The following is an 18,425-nucleotide window of genomic DNA, read 5'->3' as shown; positions in this document are numbered from 1 at the left end:
GCAATGGTCAAGGGCTACTGAAGCTCCGCCCACAAGCCTTTAGGCGCATGCTCTTTCGAATTGGACCACCGGGATGGGAGGCTGGTTAAGACGCTGTCATGGCAGCCGCGGTAACGCCAGCGGAGACTGAGGGAGTCGCTGAAAATCGAGAGATTCAGTCGGCGACAGGTGACGGAGGGACGCGGGGCGGGAGTCAGAAGGGGAAAAGTTTTCACAGAACAGCGACTCTCCCGTGCTCCGCGGGAGGCCGGGAGCGGGAGTTCATGGCCTTTGTTCCTGGGTGTGTGTCGCAGGAGCTATGGTGGAGCTCACCTCGACTCCCGGCGGCCTGCCCCTGGTGAGCCCCTACCACACCCACCGGGCTGGGGACCCTTTAGACCTCGTGGTGCTCGCACAGCAGGTGGAGAAGGTGAGAAGGCGCGGCTAGGGAAGTAAATAACCACTTTCGTTGACGTTTTTGTCCCGCATCCTAGTACTCGGATCTCACAGTCAATCAGTGTGGGGTAGGTAGTATTTGTTTGTTTTCATTTTACAGACGAAGAAAGCTGATTGTCATTGCGAATTGGTGACCTGACTCGAACCCTGTATTCTGAGACAAGGGCTCCTTCAACTGCAAATTGAGTACCCATAATCTCCCTTCTGGGGAGTTTTGCCCACCAATTTCAATAGTCATTATTTCATTTGGCCGTTAGGACAGCCCTGTGAAATAGGCATACAGAAGTTATTATTTTTGTTTGGCACATGAAGAGATCGAAGTTCCAGAGAAGTTTCAAACCACGTTCTTCCTGGATGTGCAGTCCACTCATTTAAATCTCTTTCCCATAAGATCTTTATTATCTGGGAATATAGAATTTAAGTATCTTCCAGGAGGGCAACGGGCTTTGTCCTGTGTTCTCATTCACTGGACACAGTATTCCCAAGCTCAATGCTTAAGATATTGATTCCAAAAAAAAAAAAGTAAAATAAGGAGGAAATGTGAAATAATGGAAAAAAGCACTGGAAGTACTTTTATTCCCACTTTTGATATTAAGGCTTCCAGGGCGAAATGAGAAAAATTACTTCTTTTTGGACCTCTCCTACGTCTGTAAAATAAAGAGTTTAAACTAGGAAAGCTCCAAGGTCTAAACCTCTGATCTAGTAGCCACATGAAAAGTAATGAAAAGTAATGTTTCTAAATGTTTCACAAAAACGCAAGGTGTTGGTTGTTGGATGATGTATGGGAGCGCTGTATGATGATATGCATGTTTGTTTTGTAAATTCACAACTTTTACTATACCTTATTGTTTTATGTATGTTCATGTATGAATGGTATACTCTAAAAATTTTTTATTTTAAAAGTAAGTAATGTTTTTGTCCCTTGACCTATAATCTTGTGGGATATCAAGGATGCATTATTATTATTATTTTAAATGTCAGATATTACTAATTTTTTGTTTTTGTTTTTTGAGATTCTGGGGCCAGAGATTGAACCCAGGACCTCATTTATGGGAAGCCAGCATTCAACCACTGAGCCACATCTGCTCCAAGGATGTGTTATTGTGCTGTCTTCATTTCTCCAATATAACTAGTCTTCATGAAGTTGAAGGCAAAACACTCCAGAGACAAAACAAATTGAATCAAGCATATTTTCTCTTGTGTAATGAAATGTACTTTCTAGGACTGACTTCTGGTGCATGATATAGGTGTTAGTGTGTGTTTAGAAAGCTCAGGGGGCCTGGTATAAAGACCTGAGTTTTGGTATCAGGCTTATCTGTGTTGAAATCTTTCACCTGCCATATATTATCTTGAAATCTTGGATACATTATCTTACCTCTTGAGTCTGATTTCTAAAATGAGAGGGTGAGGCAGTCATTTCCAACTCCATAAGGTTGTGAGAATTAAATGAGATAATATATGCAAAGGGCCTCAGAGTAATTGGGGCCAGGGTTAGTGCTTAGTAACTTCATTTATTTTCCTTCATTTCTGTTTTAATCAGGCTCTTTGGTTTACAAGGAACAGATTTATTCCCACTGTCTTGAAAGGGAGATTTATTATAAAATAGCTCCTGGTCTGGAACTGTGCGTAGTTCTAGAAACCTCCCTCTGTGTCATTGACCAAGTGGCATCTTATTATGCAAATGAATTGGCCCTTGCCCATTTATTTTTATTTTTTTATTTTTTAGGAGGTACTGGGGAATGAACCCAGGATCTTGCACATGGGAAGCAGGTGCTCAACCACTGAGCCACATCCACTCCCCAATGAGAGCAGGTTTTTTTTGTCTGCTTTTTAGGAGACACTGGGGATTGAACCCCATACCTCATATATGGAAAGCAGGCACTCAACCACTTGAGCTACATCCGCTCCCCCATTTTTTCTTTAACCTCATCAAATACATTCCCCCTCATTAAATATTGTTCAACTGCACTTGCCTTAGAAATGCCTGGAAACCTCTTCCTCCAACCTTTTACCTGGGCAGCTATTTCCTGTCATTCAGACTCAGGTCAGATGCTTCTTTTTTTTTCCCTTTTTAAATTTTTAAAAGTTTAATTGCCTTTTTTTTTAAAGATACATAGTTCACAAAAAATGTTACATTAAAAAATATAAGAAGTTCCTATATACCCCACATCCCACCCCACCCCACTCCTCCCACATCAACCTCTTTCATCATTGTGGCACATTCATTGCATTTGGTGAATACATTTTGGAGCACTGCTGCACCGCATGGACTAATAGTTTACATTGTAGTTTACATTCTCCCCTAGTCCATTCAGTGGGTTATGGCAGGATATATAATGCTCAGCATCTGTCCCTGAAATATCATTTAGGACAACTCCAAGTCCCGAAAATGCCCCCACATCACATCTCTTCTTCCCTCTCTCTGCCCTCAGCAACTACTGTAGCCACTTTCTCCACATCAATGCTACAGTTTCTTCCATTGCTAGTGTATTAGTCAGCCAAAGGGGTGCTGATGTAAAATACCAGAAATTGGTTGGTTTTTATAAAGGGTATTTATTTATTTGGGGTAGGAGCTTACAGACACCAGGCCATAAAGCATAAGTTACTTCTCTCACCTATTTTCACATGTTGGAGCAAGATGGCTGCCAATGCCTGCGAGGGTTCATGTTTCCTGGGTTGCTCTGGGCTCAGCTCCTCTGTTTTCTCCACAAGGTCAGCTGTAGACTATGAGGTGAACGGCTCTGTCTCTTTTCCCGGAGTGCCAGCTTAAGACTTCAGCATCAAACTCCAACATTAAGAACCCTCAACTCTCTTGTTTGTCATGCCTTAATGATGTGGCCCAATCAAAGCCCTAATTGTAACTCAATCATGTCCAGGTACAGACCAGGTTACAAACATAATCCAGTATCTATTTTTGGACTTCATAGCCATATCAAACTGCTACAGCTAGTCACAATAGTTCTATAGTAGAATACCAGTAAGTCCACTCTTATCAGATGCTTCTAAAGAAGCCTATATTCCACTCCATCCAAACAATAGTCTCCCTATCAAACTGACAGTATTTTAAAATTGAATTTGAATACTTTTAGGCTACACATGCTTTCCTTTTCCTGAGTTCTCACCACTTCAAATGTTAAACTAGTTACTTCATTCCTTTAACTTGCTAATACCACAAAACTCCTTCATAATAATAAATCATTTTACTGAGTATGTTTAGAACTGGCTTTTTTTTTTTTTAAGATTTAATTATTTAATCCCCCCACCCCCATTTTCTGCTCCTTGTGTCCATTTGCTGTGTGTTCTTCTGTATCTGCTTGTCTTCTCTTTAGGTAGCACCGGGATCCAATCCTGGGACTTCCAGAGGGGGAGAGAGGTGCTCAGTCTCTTGTGCCACCTCAACTCTCTGGTCTGCTGCAGCTCTTATTGTCTATTCTCTGTATCTCTTTTTGTTGCATCATCTTGCTGTGCCCGCTCTCCACTTGGGCCACCTTGCTGTGCGGGCCAGCACTCCTGTGTGGGCCAGCACTCAGCTCAGGCCAGCTCATCACATGGGCCAGCATGCCATGTGAGCCAAATCTCCACTCGGGCCAGCTTGCCTTCACCAGGAGGCCCCAGAAATCAAACCCTGGAACTCCTATATGGTAGACGGGAGCCCAATAGCTTGAACCACATCCGCTTCCCTAGAACTAGCTTTAATTGTCTTTATTTTTTGTTGTCTTACCCACTAGAGCTGTACTGTCCAACTTGGAATGTGTGGCTAGTGTGACCAAAAAAATGAATTTTAAATTTTATTTAATTTTAATTAAAATTTTAATACTGATAATTGATTATTGGAAGTTTTTGAATATATTTGAAATAATTTGAGTATGTGAATTGGATTTTCAAATTTTATAAACTCAAGTTTTTTTTTCTTCCCTTACCCCTCTCCTTCCCCTGCCCTGCTGTTTTTGCTGTCTGTGTTCATTCGCTGTGTGATCTTCTGTATCTGTTTCTCTTTTTATTGTCTCTTTTTGTCTTTATCCTCTAGGATTCACCAGGATTTGATCCTGGGGACATCTAATATGGAGATAGGTTCCCCGTCACCTGTACCACCTCAGTTCCTGGTCTCTGCTGCGCTTCACTTTGACGCTCCCCTTTGATGCATCATCATCTTGCTGTGTGATTCCCTTGTGTGGGCACTGGCTCACCGTGTGGGCACTTGGCTCGCCACGTGGGTACTGGCTTACCACACAGGCACTCACGCGGACACTCGGCTTGCCACACGGGCACTTGAATGGGCACTTGGCTCACTGTGAGGGCATTGGCTCGCCATATGGACACTGGCTCACTATGTGGGCGCTCGGCTCACCATGCAGGCACTCGCACATGTGCTCAGCTCACCACACAGGCACTTGGCTTGTCACATGGGCACTGGCATGGACACTCATCTCACCACATGGGCCCTCAGCTCGCGCGGGTACCCATGTGAGCAGTCACCTAACCACGTGGGTACTTGGCTCACCACGCGGGCACTGGCTCACCACACAGGCATGCTTTCTCTTCTTTTTCATGGAGGCTCCATGGATCGAACTCAGGTCCTCCTGTATGGTAGGTGGAGGCCTTATTACTTGAGCCACATCCACTTCCCTTTTATGAACTCTAAATACAGATGACAAATCTTTCCAATGAAACTTGCGTCCAACTTGAAATATGCTATAAGTATAAAATATACAGTGGACTTTGAAACTTAATATGAAATGTAGAATTTCTCAATTTTTATAATGTATTAAAGAAAATATTTTGATACATTGGGTTAATAAGATGTATTCTAAGCATTACTTTTAGCTATATATTTTTACTTTTAATGTGGCTACTAGAAAACCTAAAATTACATATATGGCTTGTTTCATATTTTTAATGGACAGCTGCATTAGATATTTTTTTTCACTGAATATATGAGGATGTCTAGATATATTTTTTTACGTTACATTAAAAAAAATGAGGTCCCCATATACCCCCCACCCCCCTGCATTAGATTTTAATGTAGATGAAGGTAGAGCCTTCTCATGTTTTCTGATGCCTTCATTGCCTAGCATGGTGTCCGACAAAGCAGTTGCTTAATATCGATTTGTGAAATGAATTAATGATTGATTTGGCTTATTCATATTGTTTCTGTTCACTTACGGCATTGGTGTATATCTGTCTATCTTAGCCTTTTTTTTTTAAAGATTTATTTTTTATTTATTTCTCTCCTCTCCCCCCCCCCAGTTGTCTGCTCTCTGTGTCAGTCTGCTGTGTGTTCTCCTTTTTTTAAAAATTTCTCTCCCCTTCCACTTCCCCGCCCCCCTCCGCCCCAGTTGTCTGTTCTCTGTGTCCATTTTGCTGCGTGTTCTTCTTTTTGTCTGCTTCTGTTGTTGTCAGCGGCACGGGAATCTGTGTTTCTTTTTGTTGTGTCATCTTGCTGCGTCAAGTGTGTGTGGCGCCATTCCTGGGCAAGCTGCACTTTCTTTCGCGCTGGGCAGCTCCCCTTACGGGGAGCACTCCTTGAGCATGGGGCTCCCCCACGTGGGGGACACCCTTGCGTGGCAAGGCACTCCTTGTGTGCATCAGCACTGCGCGTGGGCCAGCTCCACACGGGTCAAGGAGGCCCAGGGTTTGAACCGCGTACCTCCTGTGTAGTAGGCGGACGCCCTATCCATTGGACCAAGTCCTCTTCCCCGCTGTGTGTTCTTCTCTGACCCCGTCTATCCTTATCAGCTGCACCGGGAATCTGTGTTTCTTTTTGTTGCATCATCTTGTTGTGGCAGCTCTCCTTGTGTGTGGCACCATTCTTGGGCAGGCTGGACTTTCTTTCTCACTGGGCAGCTCTCCTTACGGGGCGCACTCCTTGCGCGTGGGGCTCCCCTTCGCGGGGACACTTCTGCGTGGCACGGCACTTCTTGCGCGCATCAGCACTGCGCATGGGCCAGCTCTACATGGGTCATGGAGGCCGGGGATTTGAAGTGTGGACCTCCCATGTGGTAGGCGGATACCCTATCCATTGGGCCAAGTCCACTTCCCTATCATAGCCTTTTTGACTTCTGCTGATTTTTTACCTAAAGCTTCCTCATTTAACCAGCAAATTCTCTTAATATTTCCACTTTCAAGTTTAACCTTCTGATTTCTTTTCCTTAACTTAATTGTGTTTAAAAAGTTAACCAACTTTTCTTGAAATAAAGCTGGGAGCTTTTTTTTTTTTTTTTTTGGTATATTCATTGTTATTGATGAATACGTTTTGAAGCATTGCCACTAAACATGGATTAAACTTTACGTTGTAGTTTACACTCTTTAGCACCCAATTCTGTAGGTTATGGCAAGATATATAGTGGTCTGCATCTGTCTTTGCATTGTCATTCAGGACATAAAATACTCCCTATTACACATGTTTTTCTCTCTGTCCTCAGAACCTCCAGTGGCCACTGACTTACATCAATGATATAATTTTTTCCATTGCTAGAATCACAATAAGTCTGTAGTAGAATACTAATAAGTCTACTTTAGTCCATAATTCATTCCCCAAACCTGAGGATTCTGGGATGGTGATGTCCACTCCACCTCTAATTGAGAGGGGGGTGTGATCCCAAAAGTCCAGTGGAGGGGACTGTCTTGCTTGCAGTTGTAGACTCTCTTGATTCCTTGGGATGGTTGTTGTTCATCATCATCTCCTTGTTAGTTGTCCTGGGTAAGTCCAATGAACTGGAGAGTAGGTGTTGCAACTCTGTTGGGATTCAGGGCCCATATAGCACATAGACAGCCCAAAGATTTAACTCTAATTAGTACTACCACCTCTAGTACTAATTGTGGGTTCAAATAGAAGGACAGAGAGCCATGTGTAGGGAAACCACAAATGAGTCCAACTCTGTCACACTGGGGAGCATAAATTCTAAAGTAGGGTCCACTGCCAAGACACCAAACTCCTGAGCTATCTGCCCTGACTATAGTTCTGGATGTCTCCAGAGCCCTCAGGAGCCATAAGCTGGGAGTTTTTTGACAGATTTCTGATGCATGAGTGATAATCCTTTCTAATACATGACTTGGTCTAACCAGTCTCTCCTAGTTTTGAAAATTCTTAGATCTGTTTTAAAGTTTCCATTGCCTTCAGCTGTGTTTCCTGGCACATGACAGTCTTCTGTGTATATTATTAATATAACTTTGTTTCAGGTCTACATCATAGTACAATCTTTTTAAATGCATTTTAAGTAACAATTAGGATTACAAATGTAAGTTAAAATTTAACTATATTTGATGTAAATAATTCAGCTGAGGTAATGGTCAGATCAACAGATACTATGTTTAGCTAGAATCCTACATGAGCAGGTGATAAGAGCCATATCACAAGTGTCTTGATTTTCATTGTAAGATCCATCCCTGATTTTCAACATTTTCAGACATTTTTAAACATGAGAAAAATAAGTGGAGACCTGAAGATGAGTGGGCTTAGTCAGGCAAAAAGAAAAAAAAAAAGGAAGAATGTATTAGAGGAAGGAAAGAGCATGCTCAAGTTCTGGGTAGCAAGAGAGAGCAGGGCATATTAGGGAACTAAAGATATTTAGTGTGACTGAAGTTTAGAGTGATGGGTGGAATTCTGTGGGAAATAGAAAAGAAGGAACTCTTAATTCTGTGGTGTGGGCTGATGTCCAGATAGGCTTTTCCTAAGCTCTGCTATTTGAGCAAGGCCTTGGGATGCGTGGTAAGAATATTTTAGGAATAGGCAAATATATTGCCATAACTCTGTACTTTGACAGCTAAATAAGAAGCTTATCCTTTTTCAACTGGCAGTGAGGCTTTCTCTCTTCTGTAGGCTGATGAATTCATCCGAGCAAATGCCACCAACAAGCTGACAGTCATAGCTGAACAAATCCAACATTTGCAAGAACAAGCCAGGAAGGTAAGGAATCACTTTCAGGTAGGCTTTCATTTTCATTTAGTTCACAGGATGGGATGAACTTGTTTAAAATCACTGTACTATAAGTATTTGTCTTCAGTACCTATTAGACATGTAGAGGTATTGAGCAAAATAGCAGAAATAAGCCTAAGAGGTTATTTCTGAAAATACTTCTTATACTTTAAAAAAGAAAATTCAGTGAGATAAAGCATTGTCAAGGAGAGAAAAAAATTTTTCAGTTATAAAAGAAATGTACTTAATACAGAAAAATAGAATAATAATTTAAAAACCACCCAAAGCTCGTAAGGTCAATATTTTGAAGTTTATTCTTTTTTTTTTTTTAAAGATTTATTTTATTTATTTATTTTATTTATTTCTCTCCCTTCCCCCCCGTTATCTGCTCTCTGTCCATTTGCTGTGCATTCCTCTGTGTCCATCTGCGTTCCTGTCATGCAGGACTGGGAAATTGTGTTGCTTTTTTGTTGTTGTTGCATCATCTTGCTGCATCAGCTCTCTGTGTGTGCAGTGCCACTCCTGGGTGGACTGCACTTTTTTCGCGTGGGGTGGCTCTCCTTGAGGGGTTCACTCCTTGCACGTGGGACACCCCTACCTGGGGACACCCCTGCAAGGCACGATACTCCTTACACACAGGCCAGCTCAATACACAGGTCACACACAGGATGCTCCATCAGTTGAACCACAACAGCTTCCCTGAAGTATATTCTTTTAAAGGAATTTTTATGGCATAGTAGCATATTCTTTTTTTTTTTGTTGTCTCAGAATCATCTAGTTTCCAGTAGTGATTTATTGCTATGGGGGAGCTAGATTTGAAGATTTTGATTGGATGATCACTATTATGATCACTGTTAACTCCATTACCTAATTTGTTACCTCTCTATTGTTGTTAGGTATTGGAAGATGCTCGCAGAGATGCTGACTTGCACCATGTAGCTTGTAATATGGTGAAAAAACCTGGTAAAATTTACTACCTTTATAAACGGGAGAGTGGTCAGCAATATTTTTCCATTATTTCTCCAAAGGTAGGAACATTTATTCTTGCTCTGAGAAGTTCTTTGCATTTGTATGTAACAATATAGGCATGGGGGTTTAAATGGTTTCCTGGAAAATTGGGGGTATGTCTCTAAAAAATATGCATGTGCTTAAAATATTCCTCAGTCACTATTTCAGTTAAGGGAGATAGCTAATGTGTAACATAACAACTTTCTAAGGATGGTCCTGACTGGTCTGAAACAAAAAACCAAAAAAAAAATTTGTGGCATAAGTAGAAAATGAGCTCAGTTTGTTTATCTCCTACAACTGATCATAGCTGACTCCTTTGCCTTCTCTAGGAATGGGGAACAAGCTGTCCACATGACTTCCTTGGTGCCTACAAGCTACAGCATGACTTATCCTGGACTCCTTATGAGGACATCGAAAAGCAAGATGCTAGCATTAGCATAGTGGACAAATTGCTAAACCAGCCCGTGGCCCTGCCTCCATGCACTGAACCCAGCTTCCAAGGACTGACTGAGAGTGGACTCTGACAAACAGTTCTCATGGCAAGGAACCAACTGTGACCTTCTTCTTGCCCCCATTCTCTACCTTGATGGGAGATGTCATGCAGATTGAAGGGATGGAGGTGAATCATGAACTTCTTGGAAGCAAACCCTGTGCGAATGTAAATGCTGTCATTATTTTAGTTGGGGTGGTAATGAATCCCAGTGCTCCGTTTTGGGGTCCTCTCTGGGCCACAGATACCCAACCAGTCAGTTTCAGAGTATTGGCCACTATACTTTCCTTCTCCTTCAGCTCTGTCTGTTCTCCCCATAAGTTAAAGCATTAGAGAAAGAAGAGTTTTTTCTCACAAAAAAAAAAAAAAAAAGTGTCATTTTCCAAAGAGAACTGCTTTCAGTTGTTTTGAAGCCAGAGACTTCAAGATTGGGGTTGAGATTATTTAACATTTGCCTTTAAAGTGATGAAACTCTAGCTTCAAATTCATTTGGGAGCAAGAATATTGGGTAATGGAGGATGACAAACAACTTGGTTTGTCTCACCTAGAGAGAGTGTGTGATTCTGGTATTTCTGCACTATTGGCGAGGTTAGCTTTCTGCCTAGCTAGAGTGACTGGAGAATCTGAGGCAGCAGCAAAGGCCAGGATTTTGGTCAGCCTCTAAACTCACAGAATTTTGGAATTGGAAGAGATATTAGAGGCTGCCACTAACCATTGTATGAAGCCATTTGCAGCAGAGGAAACCCCTTTAAAATGGCAACTTTTAAAATTCTGAAGGAGTGAACGGCACAGAGTGAGGAACAAGAAAAAACAGCTGACGCGTTTCTTACTAATTAAAACTCATTTTCACCTGAATTATTCAGGAACTTAACAGGGTTTTGTTTTGTTTTGTTTTTGGCTGAATCACCCTCGTTCTGGTTCTAACTGGGCTCTTTTGGGGGCTCTCTGATTTCCTATTTGTTCAGTAGGAATTAACTAAATTTGTATCATATCCAACATGGCAGTACCTCTTTCAGTGCTGTATCATCTATCATAATGTGCTGTAAATGGACTGAAACCACAGTCACCCACATTCCTTTTTGGGCACCGAAGTCCCTCTTGCTGATCTGCTTAGTGATACTCTGGTCCATTGTGGTATTCATGGTATTCCTTGGAGCTGCCCTCAGGGGCTTGATTAATGGTCTGCTAAGGCCTAATATCGAATGGGGCTGAAACCTGACAAGTTGTGTGTGTGTTTAAAGTTGTCCACACTGGTGGTACTTAGTCAGTTCACAGCGGGATATTCTGTGCAGCCAGCTGCAAGAACTGCTCCTTAGAATGCTGCAGTGCTGTGGAGAAGAGACAGTAGTAGAGTGGTTGATTCTGACTATAGAAAGTTTCCCAGGTTTTCAGACAATTTTTACCTGAATGGTAATGACACTTTTTATTAGATCCTTATATTATCTGTTGCATTGTAACAAATTACCAGAAAGTTAATGACTTAAAACAACACATTTACTTTTTTATAGTTTCTATGGGTCAGGACTCCAGTCACAGTTTAGCTGGATCTTCTGGTTCAGGGTTTCTCATAAGGCTGCTATCAAATTTTTGACCAGGGTTGGGTCTCATCTGACAGCTTGATTAAGGAAGGATCCACCTCTGAGCTTATGTTAATTGAGAATTTCATTTTCTCAAGGGTTGTTGGACTGAGGAGCTCAGTATACTGTTAGAGACCACCCTTAGTTCTTTGCCATGTGGGCCACCTCAGTATGGCAACTGCTTCATCAAAGCCAACAAGGGAGAGAATCTGTATGCAAGACAGAAGTCAAAATCTTATTTGTCTAATCATGGAAATGACATCTATTGGTTATAAGCAAGTTACTAGGCCAGTCTGCACTCAAGGAAGGGTATGAATACCAAGAGGAAGAGATCATTGAATAATTGAATAGATCTTAGAGTCTGTCTGCCACAGTGCTTAAATCAGAGGGTTGAAAGGAGGTCCTAGATAAAAGGAGCAGCATTGCAAAGTGGTTAGGTGTGTTGGTGTTGAAGTCATAGATCTGAACTTTGCACTCAGCCCTGACAAAATAATTTCCCTGGTATCCCTGCTTCCCCCTTTATCCCCTCTCCAATCCATTTGGCATAGAGTCACCAGCTTGATCTTTTGAAAATGCAAATCCTCTCACTCTTGACATATCCAAACTAGTGGGAGCAGGAAGGAACAGTGGCTTAAATGAGAAAATGCCCTACTGTTAATAGGGTGTGCTCCCTGCACTGACCACCAGGTAGTGCCATTGCTCTTCCCTGGTTAAGCAAATCACCAAGCTTAGGGAAGGTTAGTGGCAGTGTGAGGTGATTTTGGAGGTAACATCTCAGAATAGGGAACTAGGATCCAGTGATTATACACAATAACTGTTTTTTCATTCACTCATCATCCATCCATCCATCCAGTAATTTCGTAAGTTTTCAGTGCCTTCTAGGTCTCAGATTCTATAGATAATACAGCTAAATAAGAAGCCCCTCTTTCCAAGGGAGAAAGGCAGTGAATATTACAATATGTTGTAAGAAGGGGTATGATAGAGGTATGAATGGAGGATTATAGAACATGAGAGTGGTACCTAACTTAGTTTGCAGGATTTGGAAAGACTTCTTGGAGAAGGTGATACCATTTCATATCTCTGAAGCCTGGATATTTCTAACAGTCCATGGCATGCCATAGTTTAATTGGCAGTTTATTTTCCTTAGATATAAGAATTGATGGTGTGTCTTACAATCAGTGGCATCTTAGAATTGATGAAGTTATGGCATTTTGAAAGTATGTAGATTACCACCTTGTTAACTTACAAGATATGGGAGGAAGACTGAGAGGAAGGAATCTTAGATAATGCCTGAATTTCTGGGTTGAGTGACTATTTGGATGGTAGAAAACCATTCAACAAAATACAAGAGAAGAAGACACCCAAAGTTCACCGGGTGTGGGTAACAGCAATTATAGTTCCCTTTCTCTTCCCTAGGGGTCTGGATGGGGGAAGAAGGGCTTGCTATTGGCAGTCAACCTAGAAACATTGAGAGTATTAGTGTTGTAGATACAAAGATGAGAAATACTGTTTACTGAGTTTTTATTCTACCTAGCATATCCATTATCTCATTTAGTCTTCACACAAACCACCATCTATGAGGTGTAATTTCTGTTTTTCACAGTGGAAATTTCTTTTCAGACATGTTAAGCATTTGGCCCATGGTTATAAAGATATAATATGAGGTGGTAGAAGTAGATTCAAACACAGACCTGTTTGTCTCCAGTCTGGCCATACCTATAACCCTCTGTGGCCAATTAAGATAGTGTTAGAGGATCCCAATCTAGAGGAGACATATATAAAGAAATTCAAATACAAAGTGGTAGAGTAAGATGTATATATGGGGTATGATAGGAGTAGTTCAGTTGAGTGTTAATTGATGCTATCTATGTTAAGCCTGCAGAGATTTAGGGAACATTTTGCTCTGTGCTATATGTTTTCTTATTAACTTCCCACAAAATTGGGATGTAAATCAAGGCCTAGAGAACATGAGTAACTTACCCAAGTTTACACAACTCTTAAGTAGTTTAGCCCACAGCTCTGGCACTAAAGCCCATGGGCAAAACTGCCGAGCACAAGGTATGGTTCATTCCTTCCCTGAATAGCTGGAGCTAGGAGGAAGGAGCTACCAAATTCCCTGGGAAGTTAAAGCAGGCTAATGTAGTTTAAAGCAGCATTTCATTAGGTAGGCCACTCCCTACTGGAAAGCTTTTTTTCCATTTGGATTCTGGAATATTACTATCTCCTGCTTTTCTCCTACTTTGTTGTCTCCTGACTCTTCTTCCGGACACTGACATTTTACACTGGGCCAAGTCCTTGGTCTTCTCTTTTTTCCTTTCTTTCTACTAGATATCCATTCCTGTGGCTTTATCTACTGTCCACTTGCTTCTCACTCTCATATACACATCTCCAGTCCCGATCTCTCCCCAAGTTTCACACACACTTCCTTATCCAGTGCCTCGCTTGACGTCTCCACTTGACTTAAGTCATTACAAACTTATCATGTCCAAAACTAAACTCATGAGTTCTCTCCCAAAACCTGTTTTGTCACCAGTCCTCCCTGTATTTTCATCAGTACCTCTTTCACTTTGTTGCTGAGGCCATCCTTTTTTTTTTTTTTCAGTATATTCCACCACCCCCCAGTCCCCCCAGCCGCTGTTTTGCTGTTTGCTGTCTGTCCATTCACTGTGTGATGTCCTGTGTCTTTTTTTTAAAAGATTTTATCATTTGTTTGTTTATGTCTCCCCCCTCCCCCCATTGTCTGCTCTCTGTGTCTATTCACTGTGTGTTCTTCTGTCAGCTTGCATTCTCATTAGGCAGCTCCGGGAACCGATTCTGGCACCTTCCAGAGTGGGAGAGAGACAGTCATTCTCTTGGGCTACCTCAGCTCCCTGATCTGCTGTGTCTCTTATTATTTGTTCTATGTGTCTCTTTTCGTTGCATCATCTTGCTGCTCCAGTTCTCTGTGTGGATCAGTACTCCTGCACAGGGCAGCACTACTGCCCGGGGCATTACTCCTGCACAGGGCAGTACTCTGCGCAGGCCAGCACTCCCAGCACTCTGTATGGGCCAGCTCACCACACAGGCCAGCCTGCCTTCACCAGGAGGCCCTGGATATTGAACTCTGACCTATATGGTAGATGGGAGCCCAACTGCTTGAGCCACACCCACTTCCCAGTGTCTGTTTCTTTTTGTCTTTTCATTTTCTCCTCTAGGCTTCACTGGGATTCGATCCTGGGGACCTCTGATGTGGGAGAGAGGTTCTAGGCTTCACTGGAATCCAGTCCTGGGGACCTTTGATGTGGGAGAGAGGTTCCCTGTCACTTGCACCACCTCAGTGCCTGGTTTCTGTTGCACCTCGCCTTGACTCTCCCCTGTGTCTCTCTTTTGATTGCATCATCATCTTGCTGCATCATTTGCTGCACGAGCCTGGCTTAGCCTGGCATGCCTTTATCAGGAATCGAACCTGGTTCCTCCCATATGGTAGACAGAAGCCCAATTGCTTAATCCACATCCACTTCTCCTAAGTCAATCTTGATTCCATTTGTTTTCCAACATCAATCAGCAAATCTCGGCTCTGCCTTCAAACTTCATCTCAAATCTGACTGTTCCTCACTACCTCCACCCCTACCACCTTAGTCCAAAATACTAACACCTCTGGTCTGGACTAATGCAAAAATAGCCTCCTAACTTGCCACTCTGCTTCCAACGACCTTCAGTCTGTCTCCACAAAGATTATCAAAATTATCTTTTAGAAATATAAATTGGATCACAATGCTATTCTAAAACATTCCAAGAATTTCTCATTACACTTCAAAATCCAAACTTCTTGCCAAGGTTCTACCACTGCCTTTACTCCCATGTCCTGCTACACTGGCCTTGCTGTTCTTCTAACACACCAAGCATGTTCCTGCTTTAGGACCTTACATTTGTTCTATCTGCCTGGAACATTTCCCCAAGGATCTTTGTGTGGTTTGAGACCTCTCATCATATAGGCTCCTGCTCAAATATTACTTCCCTGATTACCATATCAGAAATACCAACTCCTCTCATGTCAAAGTAACTTTATTTTTTTTCATTTATTTCTCTCATCTCCCCCCCGCCCCCCCGTTGTCTGTTCTCTGTGTCCATTTGCTATGTGTTCTGTGATGGCTTCTATCCTTATCAGTGGCGGCACCGGGAATCTGTATTTCTTTCTTTTGTTGCGTCATCTTGCTGTGTCATCTCTCCATGTGTGCTTTGCCATTCTTGGGCAGGCTGCACTTTCCTTTCATGCTAGGTGTCTCTCCTTCCAGGGTGCACTCCTTGTGTGTGGGGCTTCCCTATAGAGGGGACATCCCTGGGTGCCACGGCACTCCTTGCGCACATCAGCACTGCGCATGGGCCAGCTCCACACGGGTCAAGGAGGTGCAAGGTTTGAACCTTGGACCTTCCATGTGGTAGGCTGATGCCCTATCCATTGGGCCAACTCCGCTTCCCTCAAAGTAACTTTATTTATTTTTAATTGGTCTAATTCTTTTTTTTTTCTTTTAAAGATTTGTTTATTTATTTCTCTCCCCTTCCCCCCCCCCCCAGCCCCCGTTGTCTATTCTCTGTCTTTTTTTTGTCTGCTTCTGTTGTTGTCAGTGGCACGGGAATCTGTGTTTCTTTTTGTTGCATCATCGTGTTGTGTCACCTCTCCGTGCAGGCGGCGCCATTCTTAGGCAGGCTGCACTTGCTTTCGCGCTGGGTGGCTCTCCTTATGGGGCACACTCCTTGCGCATGGGGCTCCCCTATGTAGGGGACACCCCTGCGTGGCACGGTACTCCTTGTGCACATCAGTACTGCGCATGGGCCAGCTCCACACGGGTCAGGAGACCCGGGGTTTGAACCACGGACCTCCCATGTGGTAGACGGACGCCCTAACCACTGGGCCAAGTCCGCTTCCCTCAAAGTAACTTTAGATCTGTGTTTTTTTCACAGTACTTATCACAATCAGAAATTATTTGTTGCCTCTCTTCCACACTTGAGTGTAAGCTCTCTGAGGACAAACTGTGTCTGTCTTGTTTACTGCTGTATTTCTAGCACCTAAAATAGTGCCTGGCACATAATAAACAAATGGATGGCTGGATGGACATCTGTAGCTCCATGCTCTTATATCCCACAAAGGATTTAGGCCAACGTAGCTAACAGAAATGTATGAACCACATATGTAATTTTAGTGGCCAAAATTAAAAAGTAAAAGAACCAGGTGAAATTAACTTAAACAATACATTTTATCTAACTCAGTAGTGGTGTTTGGAACTGTATGTATCCCAGAAAAACATTCTTAAACTTTATCCAGGGAAGTGGATATGGCTCAACTGATAGAGCGTCTACCTACCATATTGGAGGTCCAGGGTTCAAACCCTGGGCCTCCTGGCCTATGTGGTGAGCCAGACTACGCACAGTGCTGCCATGCGCAAGCAGTGCTTTGCCACACAGGGGTGTCCCCCGAGTAGGGGAGCCCCACACTTAAGAAGTGCACCCTGGAAGGAGAGCTGCCCCATGTGAAAAAAGCACAGCCTGTCCAGGAGTGATGCCTCACACACACACAGCCAACACAGCAAGATGATGCAACAAAAAGAGACAGATTCCTGGTGCCGCTGAGAATGCAAGCAGACACAGAAGAACACACAGTGAATGGATGGGAGAGCAGACAATGGAGGGGCGGGAGGGGGGGAAACGAGAAATAAATCTTTAAAAATAAATAAACTTAATCCAGGGGAGCCTATGTAGCTCAGCGGTTAAATGCCTGCTGTGCATGTACAAGGTCCTGAATTCGAACCCTTGTACCTCCTAAAAAATAATAATAAAACTTAATCCATTCCTATGCATGTGAATCCATTTTAAGTAGGGTCTTTTGATGAGATTACTTCAGTTAAGGTGTGGCCCAACTCAATCAGGTGGGTCTTAATCCTATGAACCGGGAGTTCTTTATGAGCTGAATGAAATTCAGACAGAGAAAAAGAAGCCACAGGAAGCAAGAAGTTTAAGTTTGACAGAACCTGGAGGATAACTGAGAAGCTGCTACGTGACAGAGGATCTAAGCATGAAGGATTGCAGGCAACCAACCCCAAAATGCCAGTCTTTGGGAAGAAAGCATTGCCATAACACATTTTTTTTTTAAATTTTTAATTTTATTGAAATACATCATTCATACATGAACACACATAATAAGTTTATAGTAAAGATTGTGAACTTACAAAATAAACATACATAACATCTCGCAGGGGTCTCATACATCACCCCTCCACCAACTCTCTGCATTTTTGTGAAACATTTGTCACAAACTATGCAAGAACATCAAAATATTACTACCAACTATCATCCTTATCCTACATTTTGGTATATTTTCCCCCCAACCCATACTACTTTTTAAAAAATATATTTTTGTTACAGATACTGTGAACTTGCAAAGCAATCATACAGATGTTTAGATTTCCCATACAACTCCACACCCTGGTGGGACATTTGTTACAGATTATGAGACAATATCATCAGACTATTACCACCAATCATTGTCCATAGCATACATTTGGCACACTTTTTCCATACAACTCCATTATTAACACAGTACAGCTTGGCATTGGTGCAAGAATATTATAGTATTGCTGGTTTTTTGTTTTTTTGTTTTTGTCTATTGATAGATCTCTTTATTCATTTTATTTATTTATTTTTTAAAATATTACATTAAAAAAATATGAGGTCCCCATATACCCCCACCCCCTCACCCCACTCTTCCCCCCATAACAGCAATCTCCTCCATCATCATGAGACATTCATTGCATTTGGTGACTACGTCTCAAAGCACCACTGCAACTCATGGTCAATGGTCCACATCATAGTCCACACTCTACCAAGTTCCACCCAGTGGGCCATGGGAGGACTTACAGTGTCCGTTAACTGTCCCTGCGGCATCACCCAGGACAACTCCAAGTCCCCCAAATGCCTCCACATCTCATCTCTTCCTACCATTCCCTACCCCCAGCAGCCACCATGG

The 18,425-nt window shown here is 42.5% G+C and overlaps 1 protein-coding gene across 3 annotated transcripts; it reads left to right on the top strand.

Moving 5' to 3' along the window:
- Nucleotides 1-11: 11 nt before the first annotated feature.
- Nucleotides 12-17,257, top strand: C9H1orf50 (chromosome 9 C1orf50 homolog). Of its 3 annotated transcripts, none has more exons than XR_011649685.1 (6): nucleotides 12-168; nucleotides 294-409; nucleotides 8,255-8,341; nucleotides 9,247-9,378; nucleotides 9,688-15,683; nucleotides 16,919-17,257. XR_011649685.1 is itself a non-coding variant. In XM_004477403.4 (5 exons), the coding sequence occupies exons 1-5, from the start codon at nucleotides 99-101 to the stop codon at nucleotides 9,880-9,882; spliced, it is 600 nt and encodes a 199-aa protein (XP_004477460.1). In that variant the 5' UTR covers nucleotides 12-98; the 3' UTR covers nucleotides 9,883-17,257. The 3 variants fall into 3 exon arrangements, 1 of the variants encoding a protein (XP_004477460.1); XR_011649684.1 differs by having other exon boundaries at nucleotides 9,688-15,811; nucleotides 16,777-17,257; XM_004477403.4 differs by having other exon boundaries at nucleotides 9,688-17,257.
- The last annotated feature ends 1,168 nt before the right edge of the window (nucleotides 17,258-18,425 follow it).

This window comes from Dasypus novemcinctus, chromosome 9 (genome assembly GCF_030445035.2).
Source record: "Dasypus novemcinctus isolate mDasNov1 chromosome 9, mDasNov1.1.hap2, whole genome shotgun sequence".
In the NCBI taxonomy this organism is placed as follows: domain Eukaryota; kingdom Metazoa; phylum Chordata; class Mammalia; order Cingulata; family Dasypodidae; genus Dasypus; species Dasypus novemcinctus.
This window is presented reverse-complemented; position numbering and strand designations above follow the sequence as displayed.

What these genes read in the sequence shown, in the direction of transcription:
- C9H1orf50 (XM_004477403.4), top strand. Translation starts at nt 99, where the DNA reads ATGGCAGCCGCGGTAACGCCAGCGGAGACTGAGGGAGTCGCTGAAAAT. An exon ending in AGAGATTCAGTCGGCGACAG is followed by an intron (nt 169 to 293) that starts GTGACGGAGGGA and finishes TGTGTGTCGCAG; the next exon opens with GAGCTATGGTGGAGCTCACC. An exon ending in TCGCACAGCAGGTGGAGAAG is followed by an intron (nt 410 to 8,254) that starts GTGAGAAGGCGC and finishes TCTCTTCTGTAG; the next exon opens with GCTGATGAATTCATCCGAGC.